Source organism: Panicum virgatum, chromosome 3N (assembly GCF_016808335.1).
Source record: "Panicum virgatum strain AP13 chromosome 3N, P.virgatum_v5, whole genome shotgun sequence".
Classification (NCBI taxonomy): Eukaryota; Viridiplantae; Streptophyta; class Magnoliopsida; order Poales; family Poaceae; genus Panicum; species Panicum virgatum.
In genome coordinates, this window is record NC_053147.1 from 68,001,179 (window position 1) to 68,025,836 (window position 24,658).

Genomic DNA, 24,658 nt, shown 5'->3' on the forward strand with positions numbered 1-24,658 from the left:
AATACTATTTTATATAAAGTTAGTTAAACTTAAACTTGTTTAACTCCTCAGAAGCAAGTGTTGCATTTTTTTGGGACCGAGGAAGCATGCCATAGGAAGAAGGAAAATGATTGTTTACTGCACGTGCACATCTTTGTTCTTCCATCTTGATCCAGGCAGGAGAGGTGAGCAACAGGTCCTTAAATCCTAGCGTCTCCGGCGGTCACCGTGCAGCTATGCTAGAATCCAAGGCTTCCCGCACCAGCTCAGCAGCTAGCAGCTGTTGCCACTTCGGGAGACATGGAGACCTCTGACAAGCTGCTAACTTTTCTACGTTAGTTTTCCATCCACAAGCAGCAGGGACGCACAACAAGATAGGACATTGCCGTCTGCAGCCGTGCGGTAATCGAAAAGAACAAGGAGAGCGCCGGCGATGTGTTGCACTTCTAACCAGAAGGGATGTACTCATACACAGATGCAAGGAGACCCCCATATTCCCCATCTCTCCTATTCCTAATGATGCGCACACTTCATCATCGTCTTTCTTGCCACCACTGCAACCTGTATGGCTGTATATAGTTCTCTCGTGATGAGAGAACTATGACGACACACTATATAGAAGTCTCACCACAACTTTTTCCTCTCAGAAAAACTCTCTTCTACCAAACTGAAACGATGTGTTGGTCTCAGGCTATGTGTCTTTTACAATGACACATCATATGTAGCCTGTTTTCTACCAACTTTAGTACATAGGCAGAGGTTATAGGAAGTAGCAAAGACTAGCAATGACAGATATGGTACAAGGTTTCCAAGGCAATGCTTCAAGCCTTAAACAATGGGAGGTATTGGTAGGTGGTGCACTGCATCTGCAATTTAATCCCTCTCCATTAACCCGTAGATGCATGCATGATCCACCGAATCCTGTACTGCAAAATATTTGCAGAATGAGTTCATGCACTTCAATCCAATGACCATGCGCCTTGAAAAGAAGTGGCCCGCTGTGAAATCTTTCGTTGATAAGTATGGTAGATGATCGAGAATGTGATTGTTATTCCGTGCTTGACGGTTCATAGTGCTTTGTTAATTAACAGTGCAATATATTAGTCTGCACATGCGTGTGATCGATGTTCAGTCACTCACTTGTGTAACGAACATGCCCCGTTAAACCATTTCTAATGATTTTGTGATCGAATGACGACACAATCAATAGGACTAACAAAATTATGAGATCATATTTGTAGGATCTCTAGGTCCAATGGATAAAGTCCAAACCATATTCGAAATGTCCGAATCACCGTGGTGATGTCCAATCCGCGCGCCATCGAGATGTCCAAGTCATAGTGAAAAAGCAGAGAGAATATATTGAGGTGTCTAAATGACAGTCGCGACGAGTTAGAAAAATGCAAGAAGAAAATAAAAAAAATTAGTTGCACCGGTTTAACCGGTGGCCATCGGTTTGACCGATGACCCTACTATGTGCATTTGGAAGCCAAGAGAAAAAAATCCTTAACCACCAGTTAATAAACCGATGGTACAAGATGGTGGCATCGGAGTAATCACTGGAACATTGTCCAGGGAGCATGTCACGAAGGAAGGAGCCAAGTCTTCAGCGCCGGTTGAATCAGTAGGGCATCGATACAAGGCATCGGTGCAATGACGTCAGCACTACAGAGAAGTTGAGGCAGATCTTTTCAGCACTGGATGAACCGACGAGGCATCAGTGGAATGCATTGGTTTAACCGATGGTTGCTATGTTAGCAGCCGACGCATGTCAGAAGACTCAACGGCAATGTGCTGGGTTAGGGTGACCGGTTGACCCGATGTCCCCCAGGCAAAGGCATCGGTTCAACTGATGTTGTGTTATTTTTTGCTAGCCGTTGGAGCAACGGCTCTATGGACTTGGTGGCCTATATACGCCTCACACCGGCCATTTGAAGTTTGCTGGAGACCATAGACACCCTTACATATTGAAGAACATCTTCAAACCATCCAAAAAGCAAGTTGATCAAATCCTTTAGTTTAGCACAAGCTTTGTGAGTGAGAGTGCTAGGCTAGCTCAAGTTTGAGCGTAAGCGCAAGGTTGTGTGCCTTGTGTGATGTGCTTGAGAGCTGCTCAAGCTTGTACCTCGGAGTGCCGGCCCATTGGAGCTTTGGTGGGTCGCCGGCAAGTTTGCGACTCTCTAGCTTGGTGTAGAGCAGTGTGGACGTCTTTGTGTGGGGGACATGACTACTACAAAAACCTATTTTTAGGGCGGACATCGCACCCGCCTCTAGTTTTGGCTGCTAAAAATGTTGTATTTAGGGGTGGGTAACACATCCGCCCTCTGAAAATGATTTTTAGAACCCACCCCTAGAAATCAACTTTTAGGAGCGAAATTTTTAGGGGCGGATCATGCCATGGCCCGCCCCTACAAATCCATGTTCAGAAAACAAAAAATTCAAAACAATCGAAAACAATAGAATAAAAAAAGAAAAAATATTTCAAGCAACCAGCCACCACCACAAGCCCTGTAGTGTCGAGTTACCATTTTTTAACGAAATATGCGTAGGATTCGAACTGCCTACCTCAAACCTCGCGCGCTCTTTTCTTACCACCGCACCACACAATCATTTGTGACTCTATAGGGTATGGTATTCTTTTATATTACTTTGAAGATGATTTTTTAGGGGTAGGTGAGCTCCCACCCGCCGCTGCAAATAATTTTTCAATTTATTTCAAAAAATCATTTAATTCATTGAAAATAGCAAAACACTTCAAAAAAATGCGAAATTTTTACGTAAGCCTATTATGACATGTAGAATTTAACAAAAATATCAAAACTATATTTCAGGGTATATAATGGTTAAGAGTGTAAAACCATAATATATGACTCACTCTACTCTCTCATTCAACTCAAGACTTACTTTGTGGTTTCTACACTCATAATCACTATGTACAACAAAGTATACTTTTAATAGTTTTTCTAGTTCTATAGAGCACAATAGGCTTATGGTACAAATTTCACTTTTTTATATGTTTTGCTATTTTTTTTAATAAATTGATTTCTGAAATAAATTTGAAAATTATTTATAGGGGCTGATGGGGTGATTTTGGTCCGCCCCTAAAAATATTTGTAAATTATGCTACAGTATTTTTGCTCCATTTGTAGCAGCAGGTCAAATTTGGTTCTGCCCCTAAAAATATTTGGGATGTTGCTGCAAATCGTTTTTTACCCCATCTTTCATGGAGAAGCTCCTTAGTAGAAAGCGGGGCCAAGATGACCGTGGTGACTTGGCAAGCTTTGTTGGCAAGTCAAGAAGAGTCCCGAAAGAGATTTGGTGATCGAGAAGCAATACTCTCGATGATTCAACAACGTGGACTATAGGTGACTTATTGGCTACGTATACCACGGGATAAATCTTCGTGTCGTGAGTTTGCTTCTTCTCATCCCCTCTTTAAGTTTCCGCAATTCATACTTGTAAGTTGCAATTTATGTGCCCTTTACTTTCTTAGAGTAGTATTAAGTTAGGATTGGCTATAGGTTGCATAACTCTTTTGATATGAGGGTTTCGCACTAGATGAACCGTAATTGCATAGATAGCATGTTTTAGCTTAAATATTATGCAAACTAGTTGGAGTCTTGGGCTAAGGTTTTAATTTGCCTAATTTACCCCTTCTTCTCTTAGGCCACGAGCACCCGATTCCTTTCAACTTGACCGTAGAATCATTAGGAAATAGATATATTACCTGCAGTGCTATCACGACAAAAAAAAAGTTTCAAGTAGGTCATTGGTTGAGCTAATTGGTGTATGGCATAACATGCATTTACCATCATTGCAACGGGCAAGTTCTTGATGCTCTTATGTCACTAGAAATGGATTCTGAGTTGACGACCCAGAAATCATGGAGAAGGCATGCATTCGAGTTCGTGGACGAAGACATGATCTTTACCTTATTCCAAGAGTGGAAGAGCAGGTGACTTGACGATCTTAGCGTGCATGTTTAAGGTGATGGTGAGAACCAGGCGCGGAAGCCACCTCTGAATCTCTCCGAGAACGAGAAAACATGCCTCTGGACCTCAATCTCACAAGCAAACAACCTGTTCATTCAACATGTAGACGACACCTCCTGTATGCGACAACTGGACAGTATGGAGAGGTTGTTCCGGATGCCTCCTACTCACAGCACATTGTATCGAGCTTGCGCTATCCAACTATTGGTTCATCTGCCCCTGCTATTCCTTTATCAATCTACCGGCTTAACGTGTTCCTTTCTCACATACGAGGAGTACAAATGCTTATAAGATAGGAGAGGTCACAGGAAGAAGACTACAAATGCGAGGCATATATAAGGAAGTGTGTGGTTTATTTATAAGAAGGGTCTTCGCAAGCCCTTAGTAGTACAATGGGAGGTTGGCGAGGTGGTGTACTGCTCTGAACTTTTTCTTTTCCTCCATCAACCCCGCATAGATGCATGATTTGGGATATCCTGTAGTACAAAAGGTCTTCATGCATGTAGCAGTCATGTAGGTTAATGGTCATACGGAGCATCGACGTCAGGGAAAAACAGTTGCAAACATCGGCCAGCCATAATATTTCCGTTCAAGGGCCTCTCGCAGAGTGTTGCATTATCCCTATAATAGCTTTTTTTTAAAAAAATGAGAACATTTTATTAATTTCAAGAAGTTACATCGAGTGGATATAACGACTTGAAACTGTTCCCGGCCTCTGTCCATTGGGCACAGCCTACTAGAGTTGTTAGGAAAAGTTGTTAGGAAAATTGAGTTCATGACGTGATTATGTTATTTGAAGGAAAATGGTTACATGCATGTCCAAGATCAGAGAAAAAAATATGTGCCATTATGTGTCCAATTCTGAGAAAAGAAAACAAGGGTATATTAATTACCATGTTCATACATTCCTCTCATTATCTATATATCTAAAGTTAACGTCTTTGCCAAAGTATCCCTTGTGAAGGATTCATGTTCTCAGTCGTGTGCTGAGGTAAGTTTAAATACCTGAATAAATGGAGAAATGCAAAATAAATGGAACACCAGATTCAGCATGCAATTCGCTACCTAGAAATTGTTCTAGCTTGACCCAAGAGGGGACAGCGAGGTAATTAACAATCCTAGCTACTCCTGGATCGTCAACCCTTACATGCTTCATGCATCTTGCGTGATGATCATTCTTAGACCAGATTAAACGCCTTTCTACTTCCACAGTAACGTCGAACAAACCTATAACATCATTGTCAAAACTTATAGTAAATCCCGTGCCATTATGCAATCAACATGCCGGCATATATGCATCATTTCATTTCATTTGTGTTCTAATAATAATCCAATGCCTTTCAACTTCCATTATTTGAACGTTGAATAAACTTTTTTAAAAAAAACTTGGCAAGAGCACTGCCGATTCATTTAAGAAGAGAAGCAAGCAGATTCAGATTTAGAGAATAAATATTACATAATAAACTGATGCACCTCTACTCATATCTAAGCCTAATGCACCACAGGTGTGCCACGAGCCACCCTTCTCAGATTTATTTCTTCTTTGATCAGCAAAACCACCTGATGCGGCTGCAAGCATTTCTGTTCGAAGACTCTTCTGTTCCTCTCCTTCCAAATGTTCCAAGCAATATAAGTGAGGATTGCTGCCACCGAGCGTTTTTGAGCTTGACTGAGGTGCGCCAAGCTGCTCTTCCACCATTCTTCAATGCCTTCATCTTGTTCTTGTGGGACTTGTATTACTCCTGCAGTCCATGTGCTGACTAGATGCCAAACATGCCGTGCATAAGGGCAGTGCAGGCACAGGTGTGTGGCCGTCTCAAACTCCTGATCACACAAAACACAGTTAGTAAAAGAAGGCCAATTTCTTGCCGCCAGCTTGTCTGCTGTTAGAATTTTCTCTTGCACCAGGTGCCACGCAAAGAACCTATGCTTCCCTTCAGCATGAGCATGCCAAATAGTGTCAGCATCAAAGGAGCAGTACGTTCCCTTCAGCTGAGCAAGGTAAGCAGATTTAGCCGTATACACCCCATTGGCTGTCCATTTCCAAAAAATCTGGTCCGACGTATTCGTGAATTGGATTTGATGCACAGCATCCCAAAGGACCACAAATTGTGCCATGAGTTCTATTGAGTCCATCCTCCAAAGTCCTCTTGTCCACTGTTGATTGATGATGATGTGGGGGGATAGCTGAATTAGGGTAACCCGCCCTCACGTTGGAGGCTCTGGGAATTGGACTCTAATTATGCTTACTTTCATTGATGAAGCCGGCCCCATTATATAGAGGCCGTAAGATTACAATATCCTAAAGTATCTCAACTTCCTAATTAAATAAGATTAATTCCCTAATTAAAATTACATGCCCAGATCACACGTTGCTTGGGCCTGAAATAGAGGAGCCGTGCGGTTGTTGTGCCCCATCCTGCAAGGCCGGTGTAGTGCCCGCCCCGGCGCCCTTCTTCCTCCTTCTCTCGTACTTGCGACCCACAAACGAGTCCACAACACTTCTGCCCTCCTTTTGAAACAGCTTGTCCTCAAGTTGAAATGATGGATAGCGCTCCTTGAACGACTCCAAAGGCTCCCAGGAAGTGTCGGCAGCCGGTAGACCGAGCCACTACACGGAAAGCTCCCACATGCCACGGTTGAGTCTTGCGCACACCACCTTCTCAGGGGTAGGGATGGCCCCATGGTCGATCAGCGGTAGAGGTACTGGCGCAGCTGGAGGATCGCCCACCAGCTTCTTGAGGAAGACCACATGGAAGACGTTGTGGATACGTGCTGAGGCTGGCAGCTGTAGACGATAAGTGACTTCCCCGATGCGCTCCAAGACCCGAAACGAACCATAGAACTTGTGTGCTAGCTTAGTAGCCGCACTGGATGAGATACCCGCCGCGGCTCGGTGGTTGAGGCGCAACCACACCCAATCCCCCACTGCAAACTCCACGAAACGGCGAGAACGGTCAGCCGTCTCCTTCATGATGTCTTGGGCTTGGTGAAGGCGATCGCGAATGTCGTTGAGGAAGACGTCGTGCTCATAGAGCTGGCGATCCAGGGCCACCACCCACGCCAAACTTGGCCTGTAGGATGCCAAAGTCGGTGGGGAACGCCCGTAGACCACCTCAAATGGCGTGGCCTTGAGCGCGGTCTGGTAGCTGGTGTTGTAGCAGTACTCGGCCCATGGCAGCCACCACAACCATTGCGGAGGTCGATCTCCCGCTAAGCAACGTAGGTAGACGCCCAAGATTCTGTTGGTGACCTCAGACTGTCCATCCGTCTGGGGGTGGAAGGCGGAGCTGAGGCGCAGCTTGACACTGGCGAGGGAGAAGAGATCCGTCCAAAACTTGCTGGTGAAGACGGGATCACGATCGCTCACAATGGAACACGGCAGTCCATGGAGCTTCACGATGTTGTCGAAGAAGGCCTAGGCGACGGTGATCGCCGTGTAGGGGTGCCCCAGCGCGAGGAAATGGGCGTACTTGGAGAAGCGATCGATGACGATGTCCGCCCAGACCGAGCTCGGCAACTCCAGCGGTTGCAGCAGGCCCGCTGGGTGAAGGTGCTCTGTCTTGCTGCGCTGGCAGACGATGCAGCTACGGACGTAGTCGGTGACGAGCCTGGACACGTGGGGGCTGTAGAAAGATGCTCTCAGGCGATGCAACATCTTCTGGGCCCATTCGTGGCCGGTCCCGTGGGCGTACTGAAGGAGAACCGGCCACAAGGAGGAGGAGTCGGCCACAAATATGCACCCCTTGTGGAGCACCAGACCATCCTTCTCCGTCCAGGCTGCTCCTGCCAGGCCGTCGGCGATCTCCTTGCGCTTGGCGATGAAGAAGGGAAGGGATGCCACCTCCTACTTGAGCTCGTCGAAGAGCTCGAACGCTGGTCGAGACAGCGCCAAAGCGTTGATGGCGCACTGATCCTTGTCACGCCGGGAGAGGGCATCGGCGATGACGTTCTGGCGCCCCAGCCGGTACTCCACCGTGAAGGAGTACCCAAAGAGCTTGCTGACCCATGTGTGCTGAGGAATCGTGGACAGCCGCTGGTCCAGGAGGTGCTTGAGGCTGCAATGGTCAGTCCGGATGACGAACGGGCGCGTCCACAGGTACGGTCTCCAGTGACGCACAGCCTACACAAGACCAATTAGTTCACATTCGTAGGCCGCCAGCTTCATGTGATGGGGCGCAACCGTCTTGCTGTAGAACACGATGGGGCCGCCAAGCTGGTGTAGCATGGCCCCGAAGCCCGAGCCGGAGGCGTCGTAGTCGATGACGAACGGCTTGTCGAAGTCAGGAAGCTGCAGCACGGGTCCCGTGGTGAGGGCGTGCTGGAGGGCGCGGAAGGCGTCCGTCGCTTCCTGCGTCCAGCAGAAGGCCTCCTTCTTGAGGAGGGCAGTGAGGGGCGCCGCGATGACGCCGTAGCTGTTGATGAACTTCCGGTAGTAGCCCGTAAGGCCAAGAAAGCCCCGAAGCACCTGCAGTGTCCGAGGCAGCGGCCAAGCCTAAATAGCCACTACCTTGGACTGGTCCATGGCCACGCCCTCGCCGGTGACGATGTGGCCCAGATAGGCCATGCTCTTCTCGCCGAAAGAGCACTTGGACCTTTTCAGCACCAGCCCGTGCGCCCGGAGGGTCTCGAAGACAGCGCAGACGTGTTGCAGGTGCTCGCTCCATGTCTTGTTGTAGATGAGGATGTCGTCGAAGAAGACAAGAACGAAGCGTCGAAGGAAGGGGCGCAGTACCTCATTCATGAGCGCCTGGAAGGTAGATGGCGCGTTGGTGAGGCCGAAGGGCATCACCAGGAACTCGAAGTGGCCATGATGGTCCGGAAGGCCGTTTTGTTGATGTCGGCGGCAAACATCCGGACCTGATGGTAGCCGCTACTCAGGTCAAGCTTGGTGAAGAACACCGCACCATGTAGCTCGTCCAAGAGTTCGTCGACGACGGGGATGGGAAACATGTCGCGGACGGTGACGGCGTTGAGGGCGCGGTAGTCGACGCAAAATCGCCATGTCCCGTCCTTCTTGCTCACCAGCAGCACCGGCGAGGAGAACGCGGACGTGCTATGGCGTATGATGCCCTATCGCAGAATGTCCGTGCACTGGCGCTAGATCTCGTCCTTCAGTAGTTGCGGGTATCTGTACGGCCGAACCACCACCGGCACTGTCCCGGGCAGCAGGTGGACGTGGTGGTCGAAACTGCGGCTCGGTGGAAGAGATGTCGGCGGCTCTAAGAGGTCGGCGAACGAGTCGAGGAGGAGCTGGAGGTAGTCGATCGCTGCTATGGCCGCGGCAACTCGCGGATCGGATGGAAATCCCTTGCCGACGAGGCGCACCCGGCGGCCGCCGTTCCAGAAGGACAGGCGATGGCGCGCGCAATCCCAGTGAAAGGATCCCAGGGAGCATAGCCAGCGGTACCCCAAGACCAGCTCGTAGCCCTCCAGCGGAATGACGAAGACGTCGATGTTGAAGGGTTCACCGCTGATGATGACGCGGACGGCGCGGCAGATGCCAGAGGACTGCAGCCGCTCGCCATTGGCCACCTTGACGTGGACACCGCTCAGGGGCTCGGGTGACAAGCCCAGGCGCACTGCTGTAGAGGTCGCCATGAAGGTGTGCGTGGATCCCGAGTTGACCAAGGCGGTGATGGGAACGCCTGCGATGTCGGTCTCGAGGAGGAAGGTGTCGGTGCTGCCGAGGCCCGTCATGGAGCACATGGAAACCTCGACAGCCGGCTCGGAGTCCTCGTCAGAGATGTCATCCTCCAGAGGGGGTGTCTTCTGAGATCTCGATGGTGTAGACGCCCTTGCCCTTGCACACCTTGTTGTGCCCGGGAATGAACTTCTTGGGGTAGTTGAAGCACAAGTCGCGGGTACGGCAGTCGTCCATCTCTTCTGCGGACAGCCGGCGGAACCGTGTGAACGGCAGTGCTGACGACGCGGGATCTGGAGGCGGCGGTGGGGTGGTCGAAGCCGCAGTAGGCGCCGGCCGGGGCTGAGGGGTCGTCGCGGTTGTCTGAGCAGCCGGCGACATCGCTGCTGCAGACGACCTGGAGCCGCGAGGAGGGGGCGCCATGTGTATCGAGACTCAGTGGTGATCGAGGTCGAATGCCGCTCGTACGCCCGAGCGAGGTTCATGGCGTCCTCGAGGTGCTCCGAGTGCCGCATCTCGACATCAATCTGCAGTGTGCCGCCCCGACCGGCCATGAACAGATCGGTCTGCTGCCGTTCGGAGACATCGTCGCAGCGGGCAAGATGGGTGAGGAAATGGTCGATGAAGTCGTCGACCATGCCCGTCCGACGAAGCTGATCGAGCTCGCCGAGGGGGTTGCTGCGGATGGAGGGCCCGAAGCGACGGTTGATGGCCTGAACGAACTTTGGCCACAATGGAACGCCGTGGTTGCGCTCAAGCCGAAAGTACCATCGGGCGGCTGCCTCGTGTAGGTAGAAGGACGCCGTCCAGGTCTTGTTCGCCTCTGGGGTGCGATAGGCGAGGAAGCACTGTTCGCACTTGTGCAACTAGATCGCCGGATCGTCCTTGCTGTAGTAGTCGGGGAACTTGAGCTTGTGTGCTGGAGATTGATGGGGAGGTGGCGGGTCGGATCCGGACGCCTCGAACTGGTTGGCGGGGGCCTTCTCCAGAACCTTGGTTTGGATCCGGTTGACGGCGACGTCCAGCGCGGAGTACTGGTTCTTGACTTGGCCGATCTCATGGGTGTTGCACTCGACCGCACGGAGGAGGTTGTCGAGCTTGGTGCTGATGTCCGTTGGAATCTAATAGCCAGCCATGGCGGACAGGGGTGGCGCCAGGTGAGGGGATTCTCGGCCCGACGGCTGGCTGGAGATCGGCGGTGGTTGGGCTTAGGGTTTAGGCGCAGGGAAGGGTTTGGCGGCTGGGGTTGTAGGTGCAGGAGGTGTGGCGGCTGGGAAGGCAGGATCGAACAGGAAGCTGATACCAGATGATGTGGGGGGATAGCTGAATTAGGGTAACCCGCCCTCACGTTGGAGGCTCGGGAAATTGGACTCTAATTCTGCTTACTTTCATTGATGAAACCGGCCCCATTATATAGAGGCCGTAAGATTACAATCTCCTAAAGTATCTCAACTTCCTAATTAAATAAGATTAATTCCCTAATTAAAATTACATGCCCAGATCACACGTTGCTTGGGCCTGAAGTAGAGGAGCCGTGCGATTGCTGTGCCCCATCCTGCAAGGCCGGTGCAGTGCCCGCCCCAGCGCCCTTCTTCCTCCTTCTCTCGTACTTGCGACCCACAAACGAGTCCACAACAGATGATGTCCTCCTTCACTGTTCTATTTTTTCTCCATGCTAGCTTGTACAGCCCAGGCGCAAAATCTCTAGGAGCCATTCCATTCATCCAACTGCAGTTCCAAAATGATGCTGTGTTTCCATCTCCTAGTTGTACAATGGTGCTTGCTCTGAAAAGCTGCTTGTCAACCTCATCACATGGCGGTATCGATCCCACCCATGGCCTATCAGGTTCAGTCCATGCATACCATAGCCATCGCAATCTCAATGCTCTGCCAAAAAAATTCGAGTCCAGCACCCCCAATCCACCCAAATTCTTGGGCAACATCGCCTTTTTCCACTTTACTAAACAATGTCCTCCATTCGCTTCTTCAGACCCTCTCCAAAGGAAGTTCCTTCTTAGTCTATCTATTTTCTTTATTGCCCACTTTTTCAATGGAAAGACGGTCAAGAAGTATATTGGTATCGCTGTAAGAACAGACCGAACAAGAGTGAGCCTTCCAGCTTTGTTCAACAATTTCCCTTTCCAAGCTGGTAATCTTGCGGCTATTTTGTCAAGTAAAGGTTGTACTTTAATTCTCTTTAGGTTTCTTATTATTTTAATACATCCCTGGGCATATACCCAACACATCCTATATCCTTGCGTGCGTCAAATGACAGAGTGGGAACAATCCCCACATGTCACACACTACGCATATCCTAGGACAGTATACCACGGCGGCGCGGCGAACCTCCAACCTTGTACGGTTGGCAATGGTAGTCAATGCCGGTAGAGAAGATGATTGCAGCGAGGCTACAGCCCCGAGCTCCTCTTTCGCCACGGTGCAAGGACATCATGGAGAGCTTCCAGAACTGGCTGACTTCTATATGCAGTCCATGAAGAGACTGAGCAGCCGAGCTTGATGAACTACGCATAGGCAAACACTGATTCCTGGACTAGTGAACATGGTCGAGCTCTGCCGGCTGTATGATCCTTCTACCAACAGGACTGAACGGCGATCAAGGGTAATTGTTCCGTATGCCTCTTATCCCTAGTGCACTCCACACTCCCTTACTGTCATCTCTTCACGAATCACTATACAAAGTTCTCTCTTCACACTGACTTAAACATTGCCTTTGTTTATGCGCACCCTATATATTTGTACTTAGAGCATACATTCAGCATCAGGATGATATACTAAATACAATGAGGTGCATCTGAGAAGAGGCAGGGCCATGATGTGTTTAGCTATTTGAAGCTACGAATATGGCCATTCTGCTTCAACCCTGCGAAATATAATGGGAAGTTGATGGGTGAGTCCGTGCACTTCTGCCGCATCCATTAACTCACAGACGATTGTACAATGACCAGCGATGTTTAATTTAAAAGGGATCAAATCTTCCCCCATTGATGACTGGGAGGTCCCATTATTTGATTTGAATGAACTGAAACAAAAGAAATGTGCTGCCAACGTACTCAATTAATGCGTTTCAGTGACCATATTCATGTCTTAATACTTCCTGATTTTGATGGTTGAGAGGAGTGAGTGAGTGAGTGAGTGAGTACATGATCTATGTTCTTTAATTAGTGCATGCATGATGGTTGGTTCACACAGATACAGTGCCTCAGAAATCACAGGAGAACCTGCATGCACTTGATTCAGTAAACCATCTGCAAACAGACAGAGAAACTAATTTAGATTTTACAATAACTGCAAACAGTCATGAACCGTAAAGAGTGATTTCCTTTGGAATGCAGCTATAACCATTGATCTTCTATGGAACTTACATAAATTTCATTAGGACCATTAGGACGATAGCAAATTAAATACAACATTCAACTATCTCAGTAGCCTAAGCCACAGACTTCGATGCAGAGCAAGAAGACAATTAGTGAATAGAAACAGTACATATCGAAGGTGATTAGCAAGGGCATCTTTTTTTTCTAGATTACGCAGAAGAACTACACATCATTGTATCAAAAAGAGAATAGAAGTTTCTTTACAAACCGCGGAACAAAAGAAGCTCACGCGACACAGTAGGTACTAAACCTAGTGCTAAGCAGCAACAATATAATGCCCTCTATAGCAAGGGCATCTGCCACTCTTAACCTGCCCCTTGCATGCTTGAGGCTGCCTTTTTGACAGCAAGTGGAGGTTTACCAGCTCGGCAACAATTAGTTCATCTACATGTTCATGAGCAGCAGCAGGAGAAGTAGTTCCAGACGCCTCCTATTTCCAAGCTCATTTCTCGTTCTCATCGGCATTCCTCTCCACCTCCTATATTTGTTCGCATTCTTTCCTCATAGCCTCTTTTCAACCTCGTTGAACCGCTTTACTGGCCTCTAGCTAGTGTCACACTCCCCCTTAGTGTGTTTTTCTCGATTTGCTATCCGATATGATTGTATAGGGTAGCCTGATTATGTATATAAATCTAATAAGATGACTGGCAACTATAGGTAAGCAGGTCAGGAGAAGAAAAACTATAAATAAGACTTGACAATGATAAGATGACTGGCAACTATAGGTAAGCAGGTCAGGAGAAGAAAAACTATAAATAAGACTTGACAATGGTATGGTATGAGTGTTTAATTTTCTAGCTATAAGAAAGGGGTATGCTCTTCACTACTATAGAACCTGGCTTTATTGCTGGCCCAACAACAACAACAACAACAACATAGCCTTTTTTCCCAAGCAAGTTGGGGTAGGCTAGAGATGAAACCCGAAAGAAATAAGTTCAAGGTTCAGGCACATTGATAGCTAGTCTCCAAGCGCTCCTATCCAAAACTATCTCTTTAGAGATATTCCAATCCTTAAGGTCTCTCTTAACCAACTCATCCCACGTCAGCTTTATTTCCGGCCCAAAAGGACATATAATGTTTGAAGGGATAAGGGAGTAAGGGACTCTCTGAAAGAACACCACATGATCAAAATTCTTTTATTTTAGATAGAAGAAAAGTAACTTTTTATAGAGATATAGGAGTCAATAGCGCGTGTACAAAACTATAGAAGTTCAATGCAACTATGCAAGAGCGGATTATACAACATGTATGTCGTGGTGCTGCAAACCACGGCCGGGTGGCGGAAGGCACCCGCCCTAGCCACTAGAGAGTGTGTACTCAGGGGGTAGCTAGTCTTAGATCGATCTCACTCAAGAACACGATGAACACAGCTGGTTTAGAGTGGTTCGGGCCGCCGGAGCGTAATACCCTACGTCCACTGTGTGTTGTATTGCTTGCGCTCTCTAGCTGAGTCTTGAGAGAGTCTCGAGAGAGTCTGAGGATCCGTGTTCTAGCGGGTGTGCTCTCCCTTTTATATGTCCAAGGGGAGCACGTACACTGAGCGGGGCCCCGACATGTGGACCCGGCGATGTATTATAAACTACACTTTGGCCTTCAATGCCTCAGATCCGGAGATCTTGTCGTCGGCTTCCGTGCGTAGCTTCTGACCAGGGATGGTCTTGAGCTGTCCTGTCAGAGTAGAGTCTAGCCTCAGCAGCCGCGCGTCGAGGTCATGATGAAGCGCCGAACTACTGACTCAGTCCACTGTAGCAGTGTGCACTGTTGATCCAGTCAGTAGCTGGTCATCATGACTCGTCGCGCATGCGCACGGCGCTGAGTCTTTAATGCTTGTCTTGGTAAATGACGAGCCGCGTCGGTAATTGGCGATCCATAGTGTGGACTGACAAAAGCTGCCCCGTGCCCAGAGGCAGCAGAGCTCACCTCAACCACTCGCACTTAATGCGGGTGGGTGAGGGAGCTTCCAGCGGAAGGCTTGCGCCCATGAGGGGTCCGGGACCCCATGAGAGGTCCAGGACCCATCTGCGGGAGTCCGGATGGCACGTGGAGGTCCCGGACCCACCTGCGGGGGTCCGGATGGTACGTGGAGGTCCCGGACCCACCTGCGGGGGTCCGGATCCGCGGCCACAGGTACTGAGTATTTCCACCTCTAGGACACGTGGTGGCACCGGACCCGTCCCCGAACGGGAAGTGGGTCCGGGACCGTTGGTCCGGTGAGATGGTGTCGGACCCTGTGGGTCCGGCTGCTCAGCTCCTTAGGGCGTAGTTACGGATAACTACGCGAGTCTTGGCATAGTAGGAGTGGGTACCCCAGTTGCAGGGTACCGACAGAGGCCCCCGGGCCCGCCTCGGGAGAGGCAACGAACCCGCAGGTGGGGCCACTACTGTGAGCAACTTGGCTGCTTCTAGCGCCCAGCGGTGCGCGCCGCAAGGGTCTTGTCCTGCATCGTCCATCCTTTGGGTCACCTGCTGCGTCATCACGTTTGGACCTGCACATGACTCAAGGTAGATGCTTAGTAGCGTGCCCACGGGTCCCAAATCCTGTTGGCTGTAATCCTTTGAGATAGACAGCTAGGTTCAGTGAACGGAGCTCAAGGGGCCGGCCTTTAGGTTAAGAGAAAGTCCGGACCTCCAGGTTCCCAGTCCTAGGTACTACGGCACTCATTCACAGGAGGTGGTGTGTGCAGGCTTAGGGTACGGAACCAGGCTAAGCGGCTACACGGCTTCGGACCTCCCCGGAGAATGAATGCGCTTCCCTGAACCTGCAGGTTCCCAGGGGTCCGAACCCCTCTCTTCCATGAGGGGTCTCGAGCTAAGTCACTAACTAGCCAACTCAATTCGGACCACAATCACCGCACAAGAGTAAGAAGTCACGTGGGGGTTAGCGCAAACAGAATGCGTAGATCGAAATTGGAATGTAACATCCTTAGAGGCAAACTGAGAATAATCTTTTCCTTTATAACTAGATGTACATGAGATGTGCGATGTAAGCCAGAACACGGGTTTATGAGGCCGGAGCTGTCCGGACCTCCGGGCCCCCAGTCTTAGGTACTACGGTACTCACCCTAGGGAGGTAGAGCATGCAGGCTTAGGGTACGGAACCAGGCTAAGCGGCTACACGGCTCCGGACCTCCCCGGAGGGTGAATACGCTTCCCTGAACCTGGTTCGCAGAGGTCCGGACCCCTCCACGGGGGAGGCTCACCGGACTGGACCACACGGAAGTACTACATAGTTACAAAGGAAAAGGTTTTATTCCCTGCTGGGCCTCTAAGAGTAGGACTTACAGAGATGTAGAGTCGGGGGTACGACCGGAGTCGGCTTTCCGCCGGAGAGAGCCACTAGAGCCGGCTTTCCGCCGGAGCGGGCTTGGTGCGACCGGAGTCGGCTTTCCGCCGGAGCGGCTTGGTGCGACCGGAGTCGGCTTTCCGCCGGAGCGGGCTTGGTGCGACCGGAGTCGGCTTTCCGCCGGAGCGGGCTTCTAGAGCCGGCTTTCCGCCGGAGCGGGCTTGGTGCGACCGGAGTCGGCTTTCCGCCGGAGCGGGCTTGGTGCGACCGGAGTCGGCTTTCCGCCGGAGCGGGCTTCCTCACATGAGTGAGGTATACTGCGAGCTGGGATTTGTCGCTCCGCCGCTCGCAGCTTGTGAGGGGGCCCTTGACGGGCGCCCTGACTCTTGCCGATGTGCAGCGCGCGCCGCTGCCGACGGTGGCTGCTCCACGGGCACGGTTGCACCTGGCGCGCCAAATGGCGTGGCGGGAGTGCTCAACCATCCGAGCCATGGAGATGAGCAAGAGATGAACTAAAACTAGCTAAAGCACCCCTACCTGGCGCGCCAAATGTCGTGGCGGGGCAAACCACGGCCGGGTGGCGGAAGGCACCCGCCCTAGCCACTAGAGAGTGTGTACTCAGGGGGTAGCTAGTCTTAGATCGATCTCACTCAAGAACACGATGAACACAGCTGGTTTAGAGTGGTTCGGGCCGCCGGAGCGTAATACCCTACGTCCACTGTGTGTTGTATTGCTTGCGCTCTCTAGCTGAGTCTTGAGAGAGTCTCGAGAGAGTCTGAGGATCCGTGTTCTAGCGGGTGTGCTCTCCCTTTTATATGTCCAAGGGGAGCACGTACACTGAGCGGGGCCCCGACATGTGGACCCGGCGATGTATTATAAACTACACTTTGGCCTTCAATGCCTCAGATCCGGAGATCTTGTCGTCGGCTTCCGTGCGTAGCTTCTGACCAGGGATGGTCTTGAGCTGTCCTGTCAGAGTAGAGTCTAGCCTCTGCAGCCGCGCGTCGAGGTCATGATGAAGCGCCGAACTACTGACTCAGTCCACTGTAGCAGTGTGCACTGTTGATCCAGTCAGTAGCTGGTCATCATGACTCGTCGCGCATGCGCACGGCGCTGAGTCTTTAATGCTTGTCTTGGTAAATGACGAGCCGCGTCGGTAATTGGCGATCCATAGTGTGGACTGACAAAAGCTGCCCCGTGCCCAGAGGCAGCAGAGCTCACCTCAACCACTCGCACTTAATGCGGGTGGGTGAGGGAGCTTCCAGCGGAAGGCTTGCACCCATGAGGGGTCCGGGACCCCATGAGAGGTCCAGGACCAATCTGCGGGAGTCCGGATGGCACGTGGAGGTCCCGGACCCACCTGCGGGGGTCCGGATGGTACGTGGAGGTCCCGGACCCACCTGCGGGGGTCCGGATCCGCGGCCACAGGTACTGAGTATTTCCACCTCTAGGACACGTGGTGACACCGGACCCGTCCCCGAACGGGAAGTGGGTCCGGGACCGTTGGTCCGGTGAGATGGTGTCGGACCCCAGGGGTCCGGCTGCTCAGCTCCTTAGGGCGTAGTTACGGATAACTACGCGAGTCTTGGCATAGTAGGAGTGGGTACCCCAGTTGCAGGGTACCGACAATGTAGATGACAAATCCTATAGCCATCCTATATATGTACTGTCACATGCATTCAACGCCTGCTCGTGCAGGTTTGTTTTCGATGATGTTCGTAAAAAAAAAATGTTTTACAGCGATAGCATTTTGAAACTCAGAAGAGATACAAAAATATGAACAGCAAAATAACCTTAAGAGTTCAACTGGGCTGGAAGGATCAGTCAACAGAGTTTAGAGTCCAGGATTCTCTGTCACTTCACCACAGCACTGTCGCCGGGTGCTATCAGCGTCGGCAGGCTTGGCATGTCCCTGCAACCTCATCCACACAAGCAACCTCTGACCGGCGTCAGCTCGTTGCCCCACACGGCCACACCACACTCGCACACGCAACGAAGCTCCACGATCCTGCGCAGCATCTATCGCGCCAGCTAGATTAGCTTGCTCAGCTCAGCTCGATCGCCGGCGGCAGCCCGGATGGTGGAGCCGGAGGCCGCCTTCGCCGTCGCCAGCGTCCTGGCCGTGGTCACCGTGGCCGTCCTGCTGCGCGCGTGCTCCCGCCGCGCCGCGCCCGCGACGCCGCGCCGGAGGGAGGAGGCGCGCGCTCACCGCCGCGGCGCGGTCATGGCGGACGCCGCCTTCTTCGCGGGCGGCGTGGCGGACGTCGACGCGGGCCTCGACGACGCCGCGCTCAGGGCGCTGCCCAAACTGATCTACGGCAACGAGGAAGCCGAGGCGGCCGGGAAGACGAAGGCGGCGTGCTGCGCGGTGTGCCTGGGCGAGTACGCCGGCGGCGACGTGCTCCGGATGCTGCCTCGGTGCGGGCACGCCTTCCACCAGCGCTGCGTCGACCGATGGCTGCGGCTGCACCAGACGTGCCCTGTCTGCCGCTCGCCGCCGGCGCTCAGCCCCGCCGCGGCGACAGCTCTGGCCGCGCCCACGCACCCCTGATTGCAAATTCTCAACTTACTCCGGTTGGAAGCTGTAAAGTAGAAGCATTGTACCATATGAATATGAAATAGAAGAGGGGACACCTCAAAGATTCAGCAGAAACATCACATCACATCACAAATGGCATCAGGTTCGTATGAGATGAGACCGAGCCATGTTGTCCCTGACCAGGATTGGCATCCACAGCTAGCCTAGCCAAAGTAGCCAGACAGCAGCCTTTATTTTTCATAGACAGCAGCAGCAAATGCAACTGGTTATGCAGGTTACACAACACGCAGCACAGGTACAGAATACAAACATTCAGAGAGGAGTATACATGTCCTAAGATTAACTTGCACGGTTAGGTATACAATGCAACCAATAAGATGTCGATGATGGATACATGTACGGCGGCTGACACCAGCCATACCAAAAGCTAAAATGCAGGGCCTACTTTTAACTTACCGACTGTCACCCAGCAGCGTCAGACTGACTAATTAACATGCTTACCAATCCACCGATTTTTGACTGATTACAATGCGAATGCAAATGTTCCTAAATGAGATACACGGCGCCGGAAGGGTGGATTCAGGCTTCCTTCCAGTTCCGGGATCAGGTGCACTTCACCGCACAGTGCGGCAGCTGCCCGTTGTTGACGGCGTTAGGCTGGCTCTCCTGGCTAGCACCTTTGTCAGTGGAGTTCTCTACTGGAGCAGCAGCGTCAGGTTTGGCTCCAGACGCTGGAGCAGCGGCATCTGATTTGGTTTCAGACACTGGAGCAGCAGTCTCGGTGGGAGCAGGGGCCGAGTTCTCAGTAGGGTTGCTTGCTGGAGCTGGAGCTTCAGGCTCAGCTGGCTTGGCATCTTCCTTCTTCTCTTCTGCAGTGTCTTTCTTCTCCAATGACGCAGAAGGGGCAACATCAGTTTCAGCAGGTTTCTCAGTTTCCTTCTTTTCTTCTTCTGCTGGTGCAGGAGCAGGAGCATCAGCCTTGTCTGCAGCCTTCTCTGCGTCTTCAGTTCCAGTAGGAGCCTCCTTCACCTCTTCACCAGGCTTCATCTCCACATCAGTGTCCTTCGCAGCATCTTCGTTAGGGGCCTCCTTTGCATCCTTGCCAGCTTTAGCATCTTTGGCTTCTTCAGTTTCAGGGGCCTCCTTTTTCTCCTGCTTGCCCTTTCTGCCAGTTGAGTTCCTGCTGCGTTTCGGGATCTTCTCACCTTCCGGGCTATCAAAAACCTTGACTTTCTCACTAATGCGAGCAGAACGTCTTGGGGTATCACCTGTATACAGAGTATTTTTAGATGGAGAAGACAAGACTTATAAAACCAGGGAGGTTTCAAGGAATAATTATGGAGCAGTAAGGAAAGGTATCTACCAGTTCCCCAATCAAACTCAGCAGCAGGAGGACCTCCAGGGTGTGCCTTTAGGTACTGACTTAGTTGCCTCTTGTTCTTAATTTCCTCTCCGGTTGGTGAAACAAAAACAATCTCAGATCTTCCCCCTCTCTGGGGAGTAAACTGTCAAATTGAAAAATGGAAGGATATTAGTTCATACTATAAACGGAAGATAAATAGTAAAATAAAAACATGCCTATTAACAGCTCTATGTAATTCATTGCAAAAAAAAGAGCATTTCTTTGCAACATCAGAACTGAAAAAGAAAAAAAAATCAACATGTCAAATCCAATGTTTGGTTGTTTATCCACATCATCCAGAGAATTATACATTGGAAAGCAGAGGCACAGCTGAGAAAATCGTTGGCTCCACCAATACTAGCCATTAACTGTGCTTGGAAACTGTAGTAAGTAAATTTACGGAAGCAGAAGAACAACTAGGACACAGGCAGTTCAGTAGAACACAGAATGCTTGGAGACAGAAGAATACTTGCCTATTTACTGCTAGGTTATATGGTGAAAATCATACAGAAAAATTTCAAAAATGCCATCACATCACAATCAACAAAGAAGAATTACACTGTTACATAAATGGCCTAAAGTTTAGTCCATTAGGTAATCCAAATAGGTGGACTAAAGTTTAGTTTCATCGCAACTAAAGTTTAGTCCATAGAACCTACCTGATTCGGACTAAAGTTTAGTTTAACCCATTTATGTGTTTCAAATGGTTTCCCACCTAAAGTTTAGTCCATGGATCCAAATAGGCATGGACTAAAGAATAGTTACCTAATGTTTAGTCACCTGACTAAACTTTAGTCCTAGGTGATCCAAACGGAACCTTAGTTTCACGTTTTGCTCTTGCCATCACATTAATTAGAGTGAAAGTCTGCTAACTGTGACTAAGTACTAGTTACTTCCACTACAAGAATAGAACTTGAAGGCAGGCAGAACATAGTATATCAGGAGTCATACCAGAATTTTGTGACCCTAAGAAGCGAAAATAAAATTATATTATTTTTTGAATTACTGTCAACAGCAACTGAAATTTGGCTAAAAAAATTATAGCTAAAGTAACTAGATTCATGATTAGCCAGGCACCCATTTCAAACCACTCAATGACTCGAGTTCAGCAAAGAAAGAACAACCAGATAGATTAACACAGGTATTGGGTGTGAAATTTTAGGGACAGCTTAACAGAGATAAAGTGTCAATGGATAAACTTCTAGTTACTAGCAGCTTTGCCTTTGCACAGGGTTGGAAGAAACGAACATAGAAAAATACTTATTTCACAATTTTAATAAAGTGGTACACATTTATTAAGTACCTGATAGGCAAAAAAGATTCTTAAAAGGTTACCAATAAAAGAAAACAATGACCTTTTAATGGAGAATTTGACTGCCTTACAAAACTCCAAAGGAGGATAACAAAATGCCTCATGAGAAATTTGATAACCTTATGACAAACTTTGAAGTAGGATAGCAGATTACACACTTCAGATACAATGCCATCAAGAAATATATGGTGAATTTTGAAAATTGCATTATGTAGAAAGAATATTTTGCTAAAAGAACATAAATCTGCAAAATAAAAATCAAATGGATCTATGCAGAAAATAATGCTAGCCAGCTGAACATAATAACTTTTAGTACAGACTAGAAAACATGTTTCCACTTTTGAACACACACGAAAAACGCAATAACCGACGAACAATCCTAGTGACTAGTTTAGCACCACCACGTGTCCGGTTGCTATGTGTCCAACATATTGTACTCTAACCACCCTGGAGTACGACAAACATGCGTACAGTTAATAACTGAATCACAAAATAGGTAACAAACAAAGTAGGACGTCACCGCAAACGGTCAAGTTAATGCGGTAACGTAAGACACTAAAGGCAAAAATCCTCAACTACAACTACAACTATTTCCAGCTCTCTTTTTAGATGATTCCAACATTGAACTTTACCGAGCATTCAAACATCACTTTCCCCGTCTGAAAATAGAAATAAGCCATGCTAGACGACAAGTCATATCAACTGCATGAACTATTCAATGCTTTCCTCCAATAGAAAAACTAGATACTCCAACCGTCGATAACATGAAAAGTACATCCCAACCACCAATAATGCAGACCTTCAATAGTAAATCCTATCAAGCATCACTAATTTCCAGCAACAGTAAAAAAATAACCATGTCAAACTTCACTGTACAAGCAATTCTCAGGCTATTAAGTAAGTTTGGCACATTTCTGTTATCCAGTTGGAAATCTGGATAGTGAAACCACCATAAGTACATCCGATAATGAACTAATAACAAATTCCTAAACTCAAATCTTGAATTTTCAAGACTTTCAGGTGGTTGTTAATGTGATACTAATTACTAGAACACCTGAGCAGATGGGTTTTCCATAAACCCTCCTAGCACTTAATTGGAGCTCCTACCAGCACGGCAGTGCTCTCTTCTGCTGCATCATGCTTTCATTTTTTGCATGACCCAGGCTCAACAGGTACTAGTTCTAAAATTTTGGCAATAGTCACAGCAAAACAAAACCCATGAACCAAGATATCACCAGATTCAGTAAAGAACATATCATCTAATAATCAACATAGAACTAGAAATGGGTAGGCCAAAACCCTATTACCAGCGATCGCCACAGCTCTAAGCTGCGGAACATTCCCCATTCCTATTTTTCTACAAATACAATAGACTCAGCTCAATAGACACAAGTTCTAAAATTTTGCCACTAGTCATAGCAAAACGAAAGTACGAAACCCATGAACCAAGATATCACCAGATTCACCAAAGTACAAATAATCAATATCAAAGTACAAATGGGTAGGCTAAAACTCTAATACCAGAATTGCCACAGCTCCAGGCTGCAGAACATTCCCCATTCCATCTTACCTACAAATACAATACTACCCAAGTAATAGGACCGCCTGAATCTGAACAAATTGCTGAAGCATTTCAAGCCAAACAGAACAATCACTGGAAACTGTAACCTCTCATCAGATATCAACATCGAATTGGAAATGGGTAAGCTAAAGCCCTATTAGCAGCAACTACCATAGCTCCAAGAGCCCATTCGAGCTTCACTACAAATACACTATGCTCAAATAACATCAACATCCTGAATCTGAAGTAATAGCTGAAACATTTCAAGACAAAACTAAACCAAGTACCAGAAACTCCGACCAATCACCAAATGATAAACATCGAATTGTTAATGGGTAAGCTAAAGTCCTATTGAGCAGTAATTGTCACAGCTACAAGCAGCAGAAAACTCCCCATTCCAGCTTGATTGCAAAAACACTACCACTAGCAACCAAACAGAAAACAACACTTCCATATGAACAAAAAACTGATGCATTTCAGGCCAAACAAAGTACTGGAAGCTCTAGCCCATCATCAAACAATCAACACCGCCGAACTAGAAATGGTTAGGCAAAACCCTATAACCCCTAATTGCAACAGCCCCAACCTGCACAGCACTCCCCTTTCAGGCTCTGCAACAGATGAAATACCACGGGCAAACAAAGTAAGTCAACAATCTGAATCCGAGCTCCAAGATCAAGCATTTCCACTCCAAGGCAGACCAACAAAGCCCTGGAACTAGGAGCAGTCGAAGTCCACCTAGTCCTGAACACCAACAAGTCGCGGCCATATTTGGGAATAGCCCCCCGGCCTGCCCCCCATAAGCACTAACCCTAGCAGTGCCTAATCGAGCTCTGGGACTAAGAATTACCGGCGTACGCACCCGAAATAGGGCGTAATCCCGACCACGACAATCCATGGGGGGGGGGGGGGGGGGGGGGGGGGGGGGGCTCTTTAAAAAACAACACATAGGGGGTAGGTAGGCGAACAGCAGCCTTACCAGAGAGCTGGAGCACTCCTCGGCGAGCCCACGAGCCACCTACCCCCAGCAGAAATCGAGCTCCGTAGGCTCACAACACCAATCCGAGATGAATCGCGCGTCGCCTGAGCAAACCTAAAATCTGAGAAACCCTAGACCCCCAAACCCAAAATGGAAGCTCTCGACCAGCTACCGCCAAAAAGAAAAGACAAACTAGAATTCGCCGGGAATTCGCGGCCAGGGACCCGAATTCCGGGCCCCGAACCCCGCGAATTCCACCCCGAATTCCACGCGAACGAGGCAGAGCAACGCAAGCGAAGCGGATAAGCACGCGCAGCTGGTAGTAAACTACTAGCTACCAATCCCCCCACCCACCTTCTTGGTCCACCCCTCGGGCGCGGGCATCTCGACGGACACGACCTCCTCCGCCGGCGGCGCCTGCTGCTGCTGCTCGCCTTCCGTCGCCATGAGGGTGCGGTGGATTCGCCTTCGTGCTCCCGCTCTCGCTGTCGTGTCAGGACACGAGCTCTCCGCTCTCGCCGTGCTGGTGGGGGAGGTGGGACGCGACGGGCGCGTGGGGGCATTTTCGGCCG

General features: G+C 49.4%; 2 protein-coding genes across 2 annotated transcripts; one reads left to right on the forward strand and one right to left on the reverse strand.

Annotated features, from left to right (window-relative positions):
- The first annotated feature begins 18,111 nt into the window (after positions 1-18,111).
- On the forward strand, positions 18,112-18,946 carry LOC120666991 (RING-H2 finger protein ATL70-like). Its single transcript, XM_039946999.1, has one exon. The coding sequence runs from the start codon at positions 18,371-18,373 to the stop codon at positions 18,842-18,844; it is 474 nt and encodes a 157-aa protein (XP_039802933.1). The 5' UTR covers positions 18,112-18,370; the 3' UTR covers positions 18,845-18,946.
- Positions 18,947-19,017: 71 nt separating this feature from the next.
- LOC120666990 (methyl-CpG-binding domain-containing protein 11-like) lies at positions 19,018-24,655 on the reverse strand. Its single transcript, XM_039946998.1, has 3 exons — positions 24,441-24,655; positions 20,196-20,337; positions 19,018-20,100 (listed from the first exon to the last, which is right to left on the reverse strand). The coding sequence occupies exons 1-3, from the start codon at positions 24,531-24,533 to the stop codon at positions 19,436-19,438; spliced, it is 900 nt and encodes a 299-aa protein (XP_039802932.1). The 5' UTR covers positions 24,534-24,655; the 3' UTR covers positions 19,018-19,435.
- Positions 24,656-24,658: the final 3 nt, after the last annotated feature.

What these genes read in the sequence shown, in the direction of transcription:
- LOC120666990 (XM_039946998.1), bottom strand. Translation starts at nt 24,533, where the DNA reads ATGGCGACGGAAGGCGAGCAGCAGCAGCAGGCGCCGCCGGCGGAGGAG. An exon ending in CCGAGGGGTGGACCAAGAAG is followed by an intron (nt 20,338 to 24,440) that starts GTGGGTGGGGGG and finishes TCAATTTGACAG; the next exon opens with TTTACTCCCCAGAGAGGGGG. An exon ending in TGAGTTTGATTGGGGAACTG is followed by an intron (nt 20,101 to 20,195) that starts GTAGATACCTTT and finishes CTCTGTATACAG; the next exon opens with GTGATACCCCAAGACGTTCT.
- LOC120666991 (XM_039946999.1), top strand. Translation starts at nt 18,371, where the DNA reads ATGGTGGAGCCGGAGGCCGCCTTCGCCGTCGCCAGCGTCCTGGCCGTG.